The sequence below is a fragment of the Mirounga leonina genome, unplaced genomic scaffold (genome assembly GCF_011800145.1).
Source record: "Mirounga leonina isolate KUSES-001 unplaced genomic scaffold, KU_Mleo_1.0 Mir_165, whole genome shotgun sequence".
NCBI classification, from domain to species: Eukaryota; Metazoa; Chordata; class Mammalia; order Carnivora; family Phocidae; genus Mirounga; species Mirounga leonina.
The window spans coordinates 44,546,140-44,565,950 of NW_023270415.1; the positions used below are offsets into that span (position 1 = coordinate 44,546,140).

Consider the following 19,811-nt stretch of genomic DNA (forward strand, 5'->3'; position numbering starts at 1 on the left):
GGGACCCGGCCCCAACCCCGCCCGGGCCTCTGGATTCGGGTCGGCTTGCTCCCCGAGGGTCCGAAAGGTGCGACTTGTGTCCGCCCCGCCCGGCAGGGGGCGGGCTGCTCGCTGAGGACGGGAGTGCACCCTGAGCGCAGCGCGACTCCCTCCGGAAACCCGGAGCGCGGCTGCAGCCGCGGTGCGGAGGTCCCGGTGCGTCCCGCCGCACACGCTGTCCGACGCGGGAGGCCAAGGGCCGGGACCGGGTTACCCTACTCGCCGGGCGATCGGGGAGGTGGGGTTAAATCCCTACCGCGGTTGGGCGCGGGTTCCCTTAAACAGATAAGTATTTTCCTGCCCTTACAAGAGGTGCTCTTTCATCTCCTCAAAGTACGAACTTTCAGATTATATAAAGCTGCAAATTCCCTGGGAACCATTGGTTTCTGGTCGTAAGGAGAGACGTGGTACCTGTTTTTCTATCGAGAGCTTGCCCTCTCTTCCGCATTTCAGCATCAGAGATGGTAATGGATGCGCAGAGTACAGGTGGACATTCATTCCATCAAGTAGGTTCCTGCACTTTGAAGAGGTCAGATACACTTTCCCCTATCCTTGGCTTCGGTTTTTCTTGACAAATATACGTGCGATAAAAACTGGTCATAACAAGTATATTTTGAACGTCTATTATGTGATAGCCAGGTGCATGGCTAGATGCTGGAGATACAATTGACCCTACTTTTGGGGGTTAGGGATCGAAGAGATAGGTAATAAACACTTTAAATGATTAAGGTAAGTTTCTGACAGTAAGAAGTGCTGTGAAAAAGAGCAGATTAATGAACTGGAGAATGACTGGGTTTTATGTGCACTTCTTAGATTTCGAATGGCTAACATTTTAGACCAAGTTTCAAAGGTTAAGCAAGTTTCTTCAAGTTAGTTTGCATCATATTCAAGACTAACTCTAGGGGAAATTTTATTTTGCAGTTAATTCCTTTTCAGAGGTCTTCTTTTAGTACCTGTGTTATTCCAATAACAGAAATGTCTTCCTCTCTGGTTTTGTAGTAGAGAGCACAGGGTTATCGTGAAAGCTGTTTCAAAGTTCACACACTGTGTCCTAGTCAGAGGTATGTTGTGTTGCAGTCATTTTCGTGGTGTATGATAAATTTATTTCTAATTTCAGTAGGTAACAGAAAGAAGTAAAAAGTTTGGAAATAGGCAAAGTCATTAAAACCATATATAAAAGTGATTCCAAACCCTTTGTCACTGAAAACAATGTGAAGTGATGGAAAAATCCATTCCTAATGTGCAATATTTGCTAACCTTTCTCCTAAAGAAACAAAAGCCTCTGTACCCCAAACATGCTCTCAAGAAGCCAGTGCAAAATAATAATAATAATAATAAATTTAAAAAATTTTTAAAGAGGCTAGTACAAGGAGCAATTTCTTTGATGTTTCATTTTATGAAATCAGGTAGATTTTGCATTCTGTTCCATGATAAATTCTTGTTGGTTTCAATATGAAAAGCTGAGGAAAGTTGATGCTTCAGGAAGATACACCATATTTTGGTTTCTCTTATCCCCTTCTGTGACCCCAGATATCCTAGGATTTGCATACTGATTTAAGAAGCAGAGCACTAGGGGCACTTGGATGGCTCAGTGGGTGAAGCCTCTGGCTTTTGGTTTTGGCTCAGGTCATGATCTCACAGTCGTGATCTCATGGGTTGTGAGATGGAGCCCCATCTTGAGCCCGGCCTCAGGCTCCACACTCAGCAGGAGTGTGCTTGAAGAGGCTCACCCTCTGCTCCTGCCCCCATGCGTGCGCTGTCTTGTGCCCTCTCTTTCTCTCTCTCGCTCAAATAAATAAATAAATGGGGGTGCCTCGGTGGCTCAGTTAGTTAAGCCACAGACTCTTGATTTCTGCTCAGGTCATGATCGCAGGGTCCTGGGATCACCAGTGTGGGCCTCTGCACTCAGTGGGGAGTCTGCTTCAGGATTCTCTCTCCCTCTCCCTCTGCCTCTCCTCTCGCTTACTCATTCTCTCTCGCTCTAAAAATAAATAAATAAATCTTTTAAAAATCCATAAATCTTTTTTTTAAAAAGCAGAGCACTAAATCATCATAGTTTTTTTATTTTTTGAAGATTTTATTTATTTATTGGAGGGAGAGAGAGCGCGGGTGAGCGTGTGCGTCAGAGCGGGTGAAGGCGCAGAGAGAGAGAGGGATAAGCAGACTCCATGCTGAGCGTGGAGGCAGGGCTTGATCCCAGGACCCTGAGATCATGACTTGAGCTGAAATCAAGAGGTAGGAGTTCAACCAACTGAACCACCCAGATACCCCTCATTATAGAATTTTTTTAACTGATAAAAACATGACTCTGGGGAATGTTACTCTTAGGGAAGGACAAAAGTACCTAATAGGTGGACTAGGTTTTTAATCCTTTCAAAAAATAATGAATAACCTTGTTTTAAAAACAATTTGTCACCAGTATTAATAACCATCAACATAAGTCACACCCTTTCATTTTTTATTCTTGCTTTCCTCATTGTTCTAAGTTTTCCCGGATGTTGTTCTGAAAGAAATGTTAAAATGCCTGACAACCAGGTTTAGAGTGTAGAAAATTAATACGCTGCATAAATTGCTCAATGCACATATCAAATCAGTCAACAGGTGTATTTTGCTTCTGATCCCCAATCACAATACTCTCTTGTAATTGGATACTATTGTATGTTCATCAGCATTTCAACTCCATGATCTTGGAGGCTCAATAAATAATTCATTCCTGTTTCTGCAGCTCAGAACTTCTTTAAATCCTGTATACAATCCCAAGTCTGTGTGTATGAGCTTTTACATTAAAAAAAAATCCAAGTTTATTAAATATCCTGTACGTGCCTTTACTTACTGTACGCTGGTGCCTAACAATACTTCATTTAATCTTTATGACAATCCTATGACTAAGTACTACAAGTCTCTCCATTTTGCAGATAAGGAGCCCTGTGACCTTGGGCAAATTATTTACTCTTCAGAGTCAGAGCTAGGCTTTGAATTCAGGTACTCTGATTCCAGAGCTGGACCTGTTTCTCCTTAAACCATCTTGTGATAACTAGATTTAAATCTGTTTTTGCCTCAGATTACTCTGGATCCCTATTAGAGATGTGGTCATCCACTATGCAAACAACAAAAGAAATCTAATAGAGTATAATATAGTATTATAATTCAATAAGTTTAATAATATAATTATAATAGTTTTATCATAATCCTAAATAAGATCTATAGTAATAAATATGATACAGTTGTGACTTATGTAATATATAAATTTGTTATATATTAATATATAGTATACATATTTTAGTAAGTATTTATCCCTAAATGAGTCAGTAAAATATGAACTCTATATTTACTTCCAAATATAAACTAGGGATATTTAGAAGATATTTATTTAACCCTAGAGATATTTTAAGCAGAGTACATAGATATAGAGAAACTTCCAGTGCCCACCCATAGAGATACAGATAATCTTCATATCATACCAGACATTTTTTAAATTCACAATATCAACCTTAAAACTGCATGGGTTGATGCTAAAATACGTGAACTAGCCTGTAGACTGGATTTGCATTGACAGTTCTGCCTACCTGAATTTTCTGTAACTGGCTTAAGAACTGTTATGCATGATGCAATATTAGCTTACAAGCAAAATAATCATTAAATAATGGGCTGGGCTAGATTACCTCTGAGATCTCTTATAGCTCTAAAATCCTGTACCATTAAAACACGAAGGTACTTATTTTCTGGGCTTCAATTTAAATCAGATAGCAGCTATTTGGTTTGGTAGCTGTTAGGCTGAATAGGAAAATCCATTCTACTGATCACGTGGCTATGTTTGCTCTGACCCATCAGACACCAAATCCCACTGAGCTTCTTTCCCTCACCTCTGACGACTGACTTGGGAAAGAGGCGTGGGGGACCAGGACACAGGTGGATAGTCAAATAACTATCCAAGGCTATCAAAGTGTAGAACAGGGCCTGCTACATGGTAGTCACACATAGATTTTTACTGAATGCCCTAAAATGTGAGAGGAAAGAGGCTTTTCTTTCCAAAAGGACAATTAGACAGATTGAGTGGACCTTCTTGTATTTGTGGAATCAAGTTCTAAATATTGGGACCATCTTCTGTTCAAAATTTCTGTTCTCCTCAGCACCCCGAGGATCTGGTGGAATTTGAACACAAAGGTTTTGTTGATTTTATGGACTTTAACTAGGACCCATGGGTCTGTAGGTCTTTGTACCTGAACCTTCCTTCCTGTGCCACCAGCCTTCTGTGTACATGTATGATTCTTGCTCTGCTCTTTCCTAATATAAATGCCATCTGTTTCTGGCAGACTTCTTCCTGAGGTCTTACAGCTTAAGCACCAGCATGGACGAAGTAAATAGATGGTAATTATTGACAAATTCATTGCTAGGTTAATAGGTACATTTCCACTGATAGCTATAATCATTTGTTTATTCTACCCTCAACTCTCCACTAGCTGCTTGGAGTCCATGTTACCTAGGCAATAGGATGAGGCTTGAATTTCACGCTCTTATGTGAATTGTTCTTTGTACTGTGGAGATACCTTCAGCCTTCAGCCTGTATTTTCACACAGTGACATTTCAGTCCTAAGTAGACAACATTTTTTCTTTGTAATTGAAGAATAAACATCATCAACATTAAAATTCATTTTAATAGGCTTGCATGCAGATATTATATATATAAATAGGATTTCTTCCTTTAAAATGCTCGAAGTCTGGACCAAGTCTTGTATGTGTCCCCTCTAGAGCCTGGCACACAGAGCTTGGCAAGTCTTTGTGGTAGGGTGGTATTACATACAGCTAATTAAAATGGAATATATGAAATGCATACGTGGTTCAAAAATTTGAAAACATTTGAAAAATGCATGCTGTGAAAAGTATACCTCCTGCCCTATTCCCACCATCTGCTTAGTTCCAGTCATACCCATGGGTAAATACTTTTATTAGGTAGGGGTTTTTGGTATATTCTTCCGAAATGTGTTTATACATTGCAAATATCTTTCCCTCTCCCATCTTCATTGTACAATGTAATTTTTTAAAGATTTTATTTATTTATTTGTCAGAGAGCGAGAGAGCAAGCGAGAAAGAGCAGAAGCAGGGGGAGTGGCAGGCAGAGGGAGAAGCAGGCTCCCCTGTGAGCAAGGAGCTCAATTCCAGGACCGTGGGATCATGACCTGAGCCGAAGACAGACACTTAACCGACTGAGCCACCCAGGTGTCCCTATTTTTCACCTTGTTTTTTTTCACCTAACAAGATGGAGATCTTTCTATATTGATATATAGAGAATGTCTTTCTCCTTTTTTACCCTTGCTTAATAATCCATTGTGTGATTTGTTTAACCAGTCCCCTATTGATGGACATTTGGTTTGTTTCCAATCTTTCTTTTCCTGTTGCAAACAGGGCTGCATCAAATTCCTTTATATGTACATCATTTCAAATGTGTGCTAGCGTAACTGTAGAACCATTTCCCAGAAGTGGCATTACTAGGCCAAAGGGTCTGTGCATTTATGATTTTGATGGATAGCTGCCTAAATGCCTTCCTTAAGACTTGTACGAATTTATTCTCTCATCAACAATACGGTAAGTTTTTTTTATGAAATTGAAGGATTTTTGAGATTAGTGCAGCCACATCAAAACATGGGCTTGGAGGAGAAGGCAGGAGACAGGTAGGAGCTCCCACTTGGTTCCAGGTACTTTCATCACTTACATAAACACTCAGTGCTCATCCCAACAAGTGCCCTCCTCAATACCCATCACCTGTTTAACCCATCCCCCCCACATCCCCTCCAGTAACCATCAGTATCAGCAAATACAGCTAGGAAACTGCAGCTCAGCGAGGAGAAATAACTTGCCTGAGATCTCAGAGCTAGCAAGTGATGGGGCTGCAGCCTAGTACATGTGACTCAGAAGCCCCTGCTCTTCTCACAGTCCAGTTGCATCTGGTGTCCAGCCACACTTCTGCCATAACTCGTTGTGTGGCCTAACCTGTAGGAAGAACACAATCCATATCTATTCAGTGGGTGCATGGGTGGATGGCTGGATTGACAGAGATGGGGATTCAAGGAGATGAGGGTACTACTTAGAAAAGCCAAGGGAGAGTAGGAATCAGGACCCAGGGAATAACAAACTTGGAAGGCAACACTGGCTGAGGTGGGCTTGGGAAGAGAGTAGGTTGTGAAGAGGGTCTCCTAATCAGGCAGGAAAATGTCAACACAGCCAAACAAAGCTTCACTGTGTTCTTTTAAATCATGCGCCTGTAAGTTTGCCACATGTCCCAGCTACTGCGCACAGTTTCACTTCTGTGTTAATGTTTTACAACACTGGGTTTAAAATAAAAACCTAACACTTGTGGGGGGTTACTGCAAGGCTCACCAAAACTGATAAAGAATGTCAAACTTGGCCAGGCTTTAACACCTGGTGTGTTTAAGGGTATATAGTTCTAGGTAATTTTTTGTTTTTAAGCAAAATACCAGAATATAGTTCTCCAAGTGAGCGTTAATGTCTGGAAAGTATCAAAATGTCCTCAGAAGCTTCTTTACATTCCCAGGGATGTTGCTGTTGTTCACGTTCCTTGATCCCCTCCTTGGGAGTTGCCATCTGGCTCTAGAGTTCATTCTTTTGTATATATTCAAGGGTATCAGAGGTTTGCCCTTTAAGGATGAAGACTGAAAAAAAAAAAACAAAACCCCACATTTTAAAAAAAGATTTATTTACTTGAGAGAGAAGGAGAGCAAGTGAGAGCATGAGCAGGGGGAGGGGCAGAGGAGAGAAATCCTCAAGCAGACTCCCTGCTGAGCACGGAGCCCCATGCTGGGCTTGATCTCAGGACCTGGAGATCATGATCTGAGCCAAAATCAAGGGCCGGACGCTCAACCGACTGAGCCACCCAGGTGCCCCACATTGTTTTTAATAGCTAAACATCTGTGGGAATTGCTTTATGAAGGTGGACAAAATAGGCCCGGTGATGCTAGTATGCTCAGAAACAAGGGGTGGTCATTGGAAATAGGCAAGGAAAAGAAAGGGCAGCCTGTGTCGTAGGGGCAAGTTCAGCTGACATCACTTTCTTCCCCATGGAAGGGCCCAAGGGGCTGTGGGTCCCCAGGATAACTGGGCTGGGCTGCAGTGACTGGGTGGCTAGAGTCCCACACTAGGAAGGATGACCTCTTTTCTCAGACTACATACTCAGCAGTCTCTTTGGCTGCTCCTCTAGCCTGGCTTCTCTAATAAGACAAAAGACCTCAAGACCCGATACCATGTTCTTTATTCATACTGAACACTTCTTGACATTCCAGTATGTATGGCCCTGAACACTTGCTTTAAGATGAGCACATCATATTAGGCTAGATTAGATAAGTGAAGTGTCCAAATGTACATTAAATAGGAAAGTCAAGATGCAAGAAGATCGAGAAACATCTATAGACAGCAAAATGACATCCCTGCCCTCTCTATCTACTTTAGGGTCACCAAAAGTCACATTTCATTTACAAACAATGTACTCTATAGCCATGACAGTAGAGTTCAAAGTGGGCATCAAAATAGCACCAATTAACATCATCTAAGATAGATATAAAATGAACTTGACCTCGTAAGCCAAAGATTGAAATGACTCATGATCAAGAGGCTGCTCACCAAGCCTTCTGTGTGACCTGAGATCCTAGCCTTTCCTGGCTTCTTTGCAGCTGTTCCAGATGCCTCTCCTCCAGCACCCACCCCCCGTGCTTCCCAGGCCCCTCTCTTTCAGTGATTGACCTGCCTCCTCTCCATTAAAAGAAAGGTTCTTGGGATCTACTTCTTTGAATGCACCATCAAACCAAGTTTTTGTTTGTTTTTGTTTGTTTGTTTGTTTTGTCTATCAATTAATTGTCTGCCTTCTTCCCAGCATTTTCCCATTTGGGGACAATACTTCCTCAAGCCCATAATATATTTGTCCTTACATTCAGTGAAAAGGACCTTCCTGCCTTATTCAGAGGCTTGCCTTTAAAACATCCTCCTAAAGGGTCGCTGCAGGATGAAAACATTCCACACTTTGCAGACTGCCCTGATTGATCTGTCCTTATTATCTTCTCAGCCTTGCCCAGCTAATGCTCCTCTAGCCTATTTATGGTGACAGAAACATATCTATCTGTTCCTATGTTGTCTGTATCAGAATGTCCCAGCCTGTGAGGATGGGTTTTAGCGTGCCAGCATTTCTCCCAGCCTTTAGGGCAGCTGGGCAGGGTCTGGACAGCGTGAGCCCTCCAGGTGCAGCTTCCTCCTTCTACCCCGGTGTGCCGCACAAACATCCTATTCTATATGAGCCATGCATGACATTAAAGAGATCAGGAAGCACTGGGATGTGCATTCCAACTGCTCTGTCATTTTCACTGGCCGTGGTTCTTCTTACTGGAGAGGACATCTGCCTTCAGGCTCCCCAGCAAGGACCTCTGTTGAAATGTCCTCCCCAAACCATTCTTGCTGTCGTTGATAATGATAAGGAACTCTTTTTTTCTTTAGTTGATTCATTGGGAGGGCCTTATTCTTACTGTTGCCATTTTTCCTAAGACTGAGAGGAACCACATAGTTTCTTTTCCTTTGTTTGCACCAGAGTAGTAGCCTCTATAGGCTAGATGGTTATGAGAGGCTCCGATTACCCATATATTTTGAACTAGTGTGTGCGTGTGTGTATGTGTGTGTGTGTGTAAATTTCAACATACTGGGAGGCAGTATAGGTTGCTGATGAAGAATATGCATCTGGCTTCAAATCCTGGTTCGTGATTACTTACTAGTGGTGTGACTGTGAGCCACTCAATCTCCTTGTGCCCCAGTGACTTCATCTGTAAAACAGGATTAACAGTAGTGCCTATTTCATAGACTTGTTCTGAGGAATAAAATCAGTTAATACATATAAGGCACCTAGAAGGTAGCCTACGTGTTTGCCTAGTATACGGATTGGCAAACTAAACTTGCCTGCAGGCCAGATCTGGCCTACCACCTGTTTTTGTAAATAAAGTTTTACAGGAACACAGATATGCCTAGTCATTTACATATCACAGGACTGCTTTCTCCTCACCGTGACAGAGTTGAGTCTTAGAGGAGCAGCCCTAAGCCCGCAAAGCTGAAAACATTTGCTGTCTGTCCCTTTACAAAAAAAAAAATTGCTGACCCTGCCTAGAATATTGTCTAGTAAGTCCTCAATAAAAATGATCCATCATTAACACCAATTTTTAGTAAATCTCAATTTTTCTTTATTGGTTTTCCAAGATCAACTTTTTTGGTTTTTTCCTCAAGATCAAGTTCTAGATCCCCAAGTTTGTTGATTTTTTTTTCTGACTTTTTTTCTTTTTAGTAAAAGAAACGCTTTCTGACTTTTTTCTTTTTAGTAAATTTGTAAAAGAAAAGGGACTGTTAAAAATATTAAGTTAGTAATAGCATAAGTGTTACAAAAATAATAAAAAATCATAAAATTGGTATGTGAATGACCAAAGTTTATGAAACAGTTTTTCTAAAGTTATTGGATCTTATTTTGCTAGGTTACGTGCTCTTGTATTTTTGCTGCTATACTTAAAAAAAACAAAAACCAAAAAAAAACACAAACAAAAACAAAAACAAAAAACAAAAACAAAAAAACTTTTATTTTAGGACAGTTTTAGATTTATAGAAAAATTTTGAAAATAGTACAGAGAATTCCCACAGACCCCATATACCCACTTTCCCTTATTATTAACATCTTATGTGAGTAGGGTATGCTTGTCACAATTAATGAACCAATACTGATACATTATTTTTTTTTAAGATTTTATTTAAGAGAAAGAGCACGAGCGGGAGGAGGGGCAGAGGGAGCAGGACAAGCAGACTCCCCCTGAGCAGGGAGCCCTGATGTTGGGCTCGATCCCAGGACCCTGAGATAATGACCTGAGCCAAAGTCAGATGCTTAGCAGAGTGAGCCACCCAGGCGCCCCCTGATACATTATTATTAACCAAAGTCCATGCTTTATTCACATTTCTTCAGTTTTTCTCGAATGTCCTTTTTCTGTTCCAGAGTTCCATCCAGGATTCCACAATGCATTTAGTCATTGTGTTTCCTTAGGCCACTCTTGACTATGACAGTTTCTCAGACATGTTTTAGATGACCTTGACAGTTTTGAATACTGGTCAGGTGTTTTGTAGACTATCCCTCAATTGGGATTTGTCTGCTGTTTTTCTTACAATGCTCCTGGGGTTGTGGGTTCTGGGAGGAAGACCACAGAGGTAAAGTGCCCTTCACACCACATCATCTCAAGGGTACACATTCTCAGTGTGACTTATTACCGCCTCGTAAACTTCTCTAATCCTCCGTTTGGAGACTCTGAAGCTTGGAAAAGGGTGAGTGTAGATTTTTGTTTTATACTCTAGTCTTACTGAAATCTAGCTTAATCATTTCCGTGATTCTTGGTCAAAACTGCCTCTTCCTAGATCAAAGCTTTTTCTTATGCCCTGCTTTATGAAGAAGCTCATTCAATTCAATTTTCAAATGTCTATGCCAGAACCCCATGCTGGCCTCCCAGGTGCTTAGGACTGTCAGGGGAAGACAAGTGGCTTTTCATTCTGGAAAAGAAAATCCCTCACTTCCCTCAGTGCCATCTGTACTGTTTCCTCACAATGGAGGCAAAGTCATCTGAATTGAATGTGGATCCCTAACCTAAGAGTAGTAGCAGTGGTTAGCTGAAAGCCTTGGGGTCCTACTCAGTCTGCCACTGCTCTTCTGGTACTAGGGGCTCAGGGGGGCACTGACCACCCACATATCCCTTGTGAATATGACTGCTCTGTTGTAAAATTTAAGTATTCGATCCCAGTCCCAAATTTGCTAACTGCTCATAGGAATACTCCCCTTCTCAAGCACAGGCACCTGCCCCTGGCCATGGGCCTTCATACCCTGCACCCTTACTGAGTCAAGCATAGGCACCATGGCTCAGCTAGGAGAACAGCCAGCTCACATTGGTGTGGCCACTTTCTCGCAGCTCTTAGAGCGCAAGGTAGAACACGTATTAACCTTAAGTTCAGAGGAGAAATCAGAAGACTTCTTTTTCTGGACCTCGCTGAGGAGGAGGCTTAGCAAACCCAGCCAGTTCTGTGAAATGAAGGAAGCTTGAGAAAAATCTCCCTCTCCAGTGTGGAGCTCTCTTAGACCAGCCCGGGCCCTTGATCCATTGCTAAGTCAGCATACTCACCTCATCTCTAGTGCTGACTATGACATGCGAGCCTGAGGATGGAGACCATACCCAATGTCTGAGGATGAGCAGCAGTGCCTGTGGAGAGTGAGGGACACCACACCCAACAGTTCTGTGTGTTTATCATCCACTTTTGTCTTTCCTAGCTAGCTCCTTCCTGCCTGGGTGACCCCAGAGTACGGCCGTGGACACCCTAACCACATGGGGATCTTGTCCAAATACAGATTTTAGTTCAGTGGGATCTGGGGTGGGACCTGAGAGTCAACAAATACATAAACAAGCAAAAAAATATCTCCTGGGTGCTGCTGATGCTGCAGGTTCTGGGCCCACAATGTGCGTGAAAGCACCTAAATCTTCCAGGTGGAATCAGACTTCGCTGGGCTTGACTCTGAGTTCTGCCACTCACGAGCAGTGCACTGCTCCTAGCTGAAGGTTCATGATCTGTCTGTGCCAGAATTTCCTCCGCTGTGTAATGGGGATAATAACGGACTACCTTGTAGAGTTTTTAGGAAGATTGCATGAGAAAATCCACAAAAAGCATGAGGCAAAATGCCCTAATAAACATTAGCCACTGTTGTTCTTCCTAGAGAAGCAGGGTGGGTGAGATCTGTTGAGGTTGGTCAAGTGTCATAACGTGGGCATGTCAGAGACATGATCTTCACTTTCTCTCTCCTTCCTTGTTCATGGAGATGCCCTTGATTTTGCAGACTAGATATCTGCCCAAATGCTGGATCCCCATGTGTCAGTAATGAGTCAATGAAACTGTCTTTTCTTCGTGGTGAATACTGTTGATAATTTCAAAAGTGATGTTTTATGCAACAGCTTCTTTGAAATAAGAGTTTCTCTTCTAGGAATCGAAAAAAAAAAAAACCCAAAGGAAATGAAATTGGAACATTATTTCTGCAGGAGGTGATAATTTGTCATTACTTGGCTCTGTAGCTCTTAAATATCAGCCTTTCCCCTCTACAGGCCCTACATCTCCACGTGGGCTCGTCAAGTGTTCCAGAAGTGTCTCTCCAACGTCATGTTCTTGTTTCTCTATAGTTAAACCTCAACATTAGGTTTACCTTCAAATTTGATCAAATATACTCTGAGATGGTCAAAACTAATTTTAGATATGTCAACACAGAAAGTTCTGTTAAAAAGAGGGCTTGTCCGATTTTTATTTACCCTCTTTAGGACTTTTTGGCCATGGTTTCCTACTTCAGTTACATGGGGTTTTGCTTAAGTTCACCTCTCTTCAAAATGAATGCCCTGTTAACATCTGCCGAGTGACAGAACGCACCCTTGAGGATGAGCACATGAGGAGAGTGTTTGTAGACACTTTGGTGGAGAGAAAAGGGCAAAAACATCTAGAGCAGCACCACTGGTAGCTCCACAGATATTTGTTGGATAAATGATATGATGAAATTGAGGACAAAGCAAAATAAGAAAAGGAGAAGATGAGTAGACTCTTCCCTGGGGGCTGACACCTGCTGCATCTTGGTTCCCAAAGCTCCAAAGCTAAAGAACCTAGAAATGGTGGCAGCAAGGGAGAATACCAGGGTGCCCCTTTCTCACCGATTCTCTAGAAAACCCAGCAAACAGGCCAGTGGGGTCTTTGGGATGCCTAATATGTCGCAGCCATGGGATAGGAAATACTGACCTCAAGTTTTTCTCCTTGCTGGGTAGGAAACTTTTCATTTCTGATTAGGGTGATGAACTGAGTTGAAAAGCTTCCATCATAATGTGAATTTCAGGTATGTTAGCTCTCGTTCTAATCCCTTCTGTAATGTTGCCTAGTATTTCATTTCTTTGTGTGCCTATCACAACGGTGCTTACAACAAGGATTCTGTTAGTTCAGCTGTCAAAATAAATTTGTGCATGGATCAGCTTACAACAGAACCAAGAGAGATAATGAGCACCAAAGGATTAGGCCCAGAGCAGTGTATGATTTGATAAAATGTAGGGTTCAGAAAACAGACACATCTTTAAACAACTTTGGATGTGGAAACAATGCATCCCTCCACAATATTTATTACATAATAATACAGATTAGGCATAGAATGTCTCCTGTGTGTGGACAGAAGATCTCACTGCTTTTCAAGTTAGCGTGCTAGAAGAAATGATGTAATACCTTCTTCTGCCTCAAGGAGGAATGTCTGGGATTCACAAAACCACGTGGGCAGAGCAAGTTGAGATTGTTGGGTGAGAGGGAAGGCATAGGTACCACGTTGTACTTAATGAGGGAAGTAGCTAGTATTTGAATCTCCCTGCAGACAGTAAACTGGAGGATACCAGGGACCAGATCTTCCTGCTCAACTGCTGTGAGCTCTGCTCAGCTCAGAAGCGGCATCTAGTAGGCACTTGAAGACTTGAAATCGGTGAATAAGTGAAGTCAAAGCCAACAAACAGAATGAAAGATATTTATTTATATAAAAGCTCAGTGGGCTTCATTAATGCCCGTCAGGTCATGCCTGATATTGTGAGTACTATCCCATTATTGATCAATAATCATGTTTTAAAACTTACCGTGGTAACAAAATTATTTTGTAGGTCAACGTTGACAACTTTCTAGTGTTTAGGGGACTGTTTATCCAAGCTCCTTAATGTTGCAGTTCATTTTTTCTGTTGCTAAGTTAGCTATAATTTATTGGCAGGGCCACCAGGAGGCCATAAAGGACCTTGGTGAAATTGGAGAAAGGTGCCCTCCCCAGCCCTGACACACGCAGCCTTGCAGGTGCACAAAGGCTGGAGTTCAGTCCTCCCTCGGCCCTCGACAGGACACCCTGTGTAGTGGGAAATCTGCTCCCGCAGGGCTGTTGCTGCCCCCAGCTTACCGAGCAGGTACCGAGCACCTGCGCACGTCACACACCGTGTTGGGGACCTACGCACATTATCACCTCAGTCAGTTCTCTGAAGAGGCCTGAAAGGCAACTGTCATATCCCCATTTTGCAGATAAGGAAACTGAGGTCTAGAGGGGTTAGGACTTGTCCAGATCGCACCATCGAATAAATGGTGGAATCAGGATTCACATCCAATGTCAGAACAGTCTGGAATGCACTGGTCCAGCTGAAGAGGAGGGGGGTTAAACAAATCCAGAAATTGTAGTTGCCTCAGCAGCTGGGGATAAAAATCTTCTGAAGGATAGAAATCTAGTGCCTGAAGGGAAGTGTTTGTGGTGACTGAAGACTTCAGTGGTTTGAAACTACCATTTGTTTTCAAACTTTTCATTTATTTACTCCGATCTCTCTTTATTTCTGAATAAGCTTAGAGAAGGGTACCGGTATCGGAATGAATGATTGCTTTATTTTTCTGTTTGTCCACCATCATCTCTTTCCTGCTAGTGCCATCAAGTGAGGTCTAATGCCAGTGATGGTGGTGCCAGTCACTGAGCTAGTGCTCAGTAGGTCTAATGCCACTTGGTGGTGCCAGTCACTGAGCTAGTGCTTTCCACTAGCAAGATGACACATGGAATCCTCACAGCAACTCTGCTAAGACTGTTCCCGCTTTACAGGGAAACTGAGGCGCAAAGAGCCGTCATCAGGCTAGTGAGTGCAGGAATCGGGACTCAGATGCACTACATTATGGGTGTTGTTTTCAAGGTCATATGATCTCTGTCCTCTCTTTTAGAACAGATTACCCTCTTCTTTCACATAAGAGAAAGAACTTTTGGATATTAGTTAAGAACTATGACCTCCAAAATACAGTCATTTCAAAATTCAAGCAGAACACAGTTAATCAATATAAATACAAAATGAATGTCACTACCCTGAGAACATTCTCTCTCTCTCTCTCTCTCCTTTATTTTTGGTGATCATTTTATTGATTTCCTTTTTCCTCTAAGTTATTAAATTCCAGCTAGTTAACATACAGTGCAATATTAGTTTAAGGTGTGGAATTCAGTGATTCATCACTTACATACAACACTCATGCTCATCCCAACAAGTGCCCTCCTCAATACCCATCACCTATTTAACCCATCCCCCCCATCCCCTCCAGTAATCATCAGTTTATTCTCTATAGTTAATATTTGGTGATCATTTTTAAGATGTTTTATCTCCTTTGGGCTACCTTAGGAAAATATTAGAGACCGTGACATTCTTCTGTAATATTTCCCAGTTTGGTTGACAATTTTCAGGTTGTATTATAAGAATATTATATGTTGAGGACATTTGCCTACTTCAAGTTTATCCGTAAGATTAGGAAAAGTACCTAAGAATGAAAACTGACACTGTGATCACAGTCATGAATGTTCTAGTTATGTGGCAAAAATTGATAGATCACTTGTGACACTCTTTGTGGATAAATAACTTTTCACAAAGCTTTTGGTTTTGGAGAAAAAACCTTGACTTAGTCCGATAGCATAATATGTCTTTCAAAATATAAAATTGAGTGACTTTGTTTGGGGTGTGTTGTCACATCCCCCACCGCTTTCTGCTCTAGAAGAGTGATGCCTTTGGAATGTACCCACAGCTGCCACAGCTGGATGAAAGGCATTCATCTCATTTAGCTGACAGTACTAATCACTGTAATAACTATTTTACCAGCAAATATAATTTGGCAGACATCTGTGATTAGTATATTAACACATTTCCTTGTTAATTCCCTAAGGCGACCATCACCAAAACATCCCTTGTGTGATCTAAATGAATTGTCATAATGAGTTTCTTTATAGGCCTGAGAAATCACATTTGTTAAGTTGCCTAAAGTGCTACTAATCTGAAAACTTCATTCATGATGAGGCCTGAGGGAGAGCCAAAAGATAGCCCTCCTCCCTGTTCTGACATATGACCCCCAGGGCCCACCGCCAGAGCCCAGAATCTCCCCCAGTCCTTCCCAAACTGCGCTCCAAGCCTCAGCTTGAATTACTCTCCACCCAGGGCTTCAAACCCAATACCCAGAGGCAGGGTGGGAAATGATTTGATGTGAACAAATGTATTAAAAAGAGAAACAGGGGCGCCTAGGTGGCTCAGTCGGTTAAGTGTCTGCCTTTGGCTCAGGTCATGATCCCAGGGTCCTGGGATCGAGCCCCACGTTGGGCTCCCTGCTCAGCGGGGAATCTGCTTCTCCCTCTGACCCAACCCTCTCATGCTCTCTCTCACTCACTCTCTCTCAAATAAATAAATAAAGTCTTTAAATAAATAGAAGCAGTTGGAAGTGTATTAATGATAATACACAAACTAAGGAAGTGAAGAACTATGACAATTATTAACTCAGGGAGAAACGAAAAATAATTTACACAAAGTAATAGCTTACTGTTTGGCTCAGTTCCTCCTAGCAGACATATTCGTTCGTTCTAGGGATATGTACCTGGATATTGATTTATCCAAATTACAACACAATTCCTATTTTCAATGATTGCTAATATACAATTGCTGAATTGAAAGGAAATGTGAATGTGTAAAGGGAAAGGGTGGAGGGTGACAGAGGTGGGAGAAGAAGGAGCCCAAGTCTTTATTTTTCATAGCGGGAGTGAACTGAAATGCCCCAACTAAGAGAGCATGAGGTAACAATTTGCTTAGAGATACAGAAGAAAAATATCCCTCCAAAACAGCTAAATGAATTAAGATCCTTGCCCCTAGGGAAGGGGAGATGGGTGAGGAGATCCGAGTATTAGTTGAGCATCTTACATCTGATAAGCAAGATGTATATACACATATATAACTGGGGTGGGGGTAACTTAGGGAAAAGGAATTAAAAAAAAAAAAAACGAAAAGAGAAACAATCTTCAGGGACAAAAGGATAGAAGTATATCACCTAGAGGCCCATTTTAACATGTTGGTTTATTTTCTTCCAGTTATTTTCACCCTCTGTTTGTGATTGTCTTTCTCTTCCTCCCTCTTTCCCTTCCAGTGATCAACATTGCTGTAATCATAAAATGGAGACTGACTTACTGAGCACTTAGCTGCACAGCAGACCTTGTGCCAATACTCATTTTATATGCATCATTTCATTCGATTAACCCAACTGTGCGTGCTGATATTTTAACTTCTATCATAATTATGTTCTTATATTAGCACATGGTCTTCATAATCATCTTTTTTCATGGTACGAGAATATTCTATCCAGCAGAACATGTATCTTTTCCCCAAATTATTAGACTTTAGTTTGCCAGCTCTTCCTATTATAAAGAATACTGAGATGATATACTTTGCCCTAAAGCTTTTTCCTGACATGTATGCTTAAAGAGTAGAATCATGTTGCCCAGTGGCTTGTCTTAAACTGTCTAGGGCACTCTCACGTTCACTGTCTAATGTGATGCCTCGTGCAGCTCGGAGACAGGTAGCAGAGAGAGCGGCACTGTCGTTTTACAGACGAGATACTTAGGAGCTAAGTCTTCAAGGTCACACAGCTGGAGGAAGAGTCAGAATTAAAATGCATGGTTCCCAACTCTTTCTTGATTTCTGCCCCCTGCCCTCCCGCCCCCCGCCCCAGTGAAATGAAACCCAGGCTAAGCTCTCCCTGTACTTTCCTTCCCACACATGTTGGTCTTCACCTAGTGGAGCTTCTCTGCCATGGGGCCCTGTCCTTTCACCGAGGGCCATTTCTGCTTCAGGAAAAAGTAAGACCTCTCTAGCAGCCCAAAACCACACTTCTTCTGAAATCTTCCACCGGGGCTAAGGAGGAGAAAGGGCAAGAAGGGGAAATAATAGGAGAAACCAAAGTGCAATGTGCTTACTTAGAAAATGGGGCAGGAACTGTGAGAAGGTGTCTGAGGAGCAAACAAGAAAATACTGTGGTTTGGGGAGGACCTTAACGCTTAAGATAAGGTGTTTGAGCTGAAGACACTACAGAAGTATGACTTAGGGCATCTTAGGGTCATGGTACGGCCTTTCTTTACTCAATTGTACACAGGGCTTTCTTGAATGTTAAATCTACTTTTTTTTTTTAGAAGATTTTATTTATTTATTTATTTATTTATTTATTTATTTATTTATTTATGGGGGGACAGAGGGAGAGGGTGAGACAGAGAATGTCAAGCAGACTCCACACTGAGCACGGAGCCTGACATGGGGTTCTATCCCACAATCCAAGACCATAATATGAGCCGAACCCAAGAGTTGGATGCTTAACCGACTGAGCCACCCAGGCGTGCCTAAATCTATTTCTTGATGGTGATATTCTTTCTCAGGCTAGAAACTAACCAATAATTTGATTTTTTTTCTTTCTCTTTTTCAAATGAATGATCAACAAGTAACTTTAAATATGTACTTTTTTCAACCATAGAAGAAAGTGAGTCCTGCTTTGCCCAACCCAAACCACGTACACTAGGAAAAGGATCTACTCTTTATGGCAAGGTACAAAAGGAAAGTCCTTCCCCCCTCGAGAAGCTCAAGATTTCAGCAGTGTCTACAGCTAATGGTGTTAAATCCCTCCATGAACAGCCCCCAGCAAACGATGCTGCAGATCCACCAGGATCCACAGAGGAGACTCAGCCTATAGACAGACCTGAGGTGTCTGGGCCGCCTCAGCCAGGTGGTGAAGATGATACTCCAGGTACAGGAGAAAAGAAGAAAGACATGGGAGCAATGACAGAGGCTCAGCATTTAAAAGGAAATGCTGAGACTGAATCTGTAGAAACAGACACCAAGTACCAGCCTTTGAGGACCACAGGAGAGAGGGACTCTCCGGGAGCAGTGGACGGTAGTGAGAATCCACAAACTGCCAGAGAGATGAAACCTCTAGGAACAGCTGAGAAAATCCCTCCTCTGGAAGCAGCTAGAAAGCCACAACCTCAAGAAGCCATGGGAAAGGGTGAACAGACCCAACTCCCAGAAACAGTTCCCAAGGAGAATGAATCTCCAGAAGTATTGGAAGGAAGTCAGTTTGTGGAAACAGCTGAAGAGTGGCAACTTCAAGAAACAATGGGAGAAGATGAGGAGTCCCAACCTCTCGAAACCATTCCCAAAGAGAATGAAACACTGGAAGTATTGGAAGGAAGTCAGTTTGTGGGAACAGCTGTAAACAATTATTTGCTCCATAAAACTCCTGAAGGTCCCGGAAGCATGGAGCAGATTCAACCTGAAGGAATAATAGTTGGAAGCATGGAGCATCCAGCAGGAATTCTAGAAATAGGAGCAAATACCGAAATGGTCAGGAAAAATCACACTAATGAAGAGGACCAACACATTGAAGGTAAAAGTTATGCTGGTTGTTTAGATGTGCTGCATAAGAAATCATCCCTGGGGATCTCTATTTCAGGTGGTTGGACTTCATTTGACCCAAACCAAAAAGGCTTCCATACCTGGAAAACAGGCTTTTGGCTTGGCTTTCCAGAAGAAATTTTCTACACTTGATCTTAGCCAAATGGCTGAGAAGCAATCCAGCAAAAATTTTCTAAAGCATAGTCTGTGTCCAAAATTTTTAACCTGGAGTTGTCATTGTTGAATACAATTGGTTGTTGAAGGCAACGTGTTAAAAGTTCTGAATTTTTCCAAGTTCACTTTTCATCAGGCCCCATGTATGGTATGAGGATCCAAAGTAGAGATGAATAGGTGGCTAATGGAGGAACTCACCTTCTAATGAAAGAATACCCAGCTAAGGGATCTTACAGGGCAATTTTCATCTTCGCCAATGTATCCTAGGAAAAAAATTACTGT

General features: G+C 42.1%; 1 protein-coding gene across 3 annotated transcripts in view; it reads left to right on the forward strand.

Annotated features, from left to right (window-relative positions):
- The window catches only part of ERICH5 (glutamate rich 5), a 30,652-nt gene that overhangs the window by 8,475 nt on the left and 2,366 nt on the right, over nt 1–19,811 (forward strand). For 2 of the 3 annotated variants that reach the window (XM_035011593.1, XM_035011592.1), the window contains 2 exons: nt 18,439–18,509; nt 18,597–19,347. The exons of the other annotated variant lie outside the window; for it this stretch is intronic. In XM_035011593.1, the coding sequence (XP_034867484.1) occupies nt 18,732–19,347 (616 nt within the window). In that variant the 5' untranslated portion in view covers nt 18,439–18,509; nt 18,597–18,731. The remainder of the gene's footprint in view (nt 1–18,438; nt 18,510–18,596; nt 19,348–19,811) is intronic. 3 annotated transcript variants of the gene reach the window in all.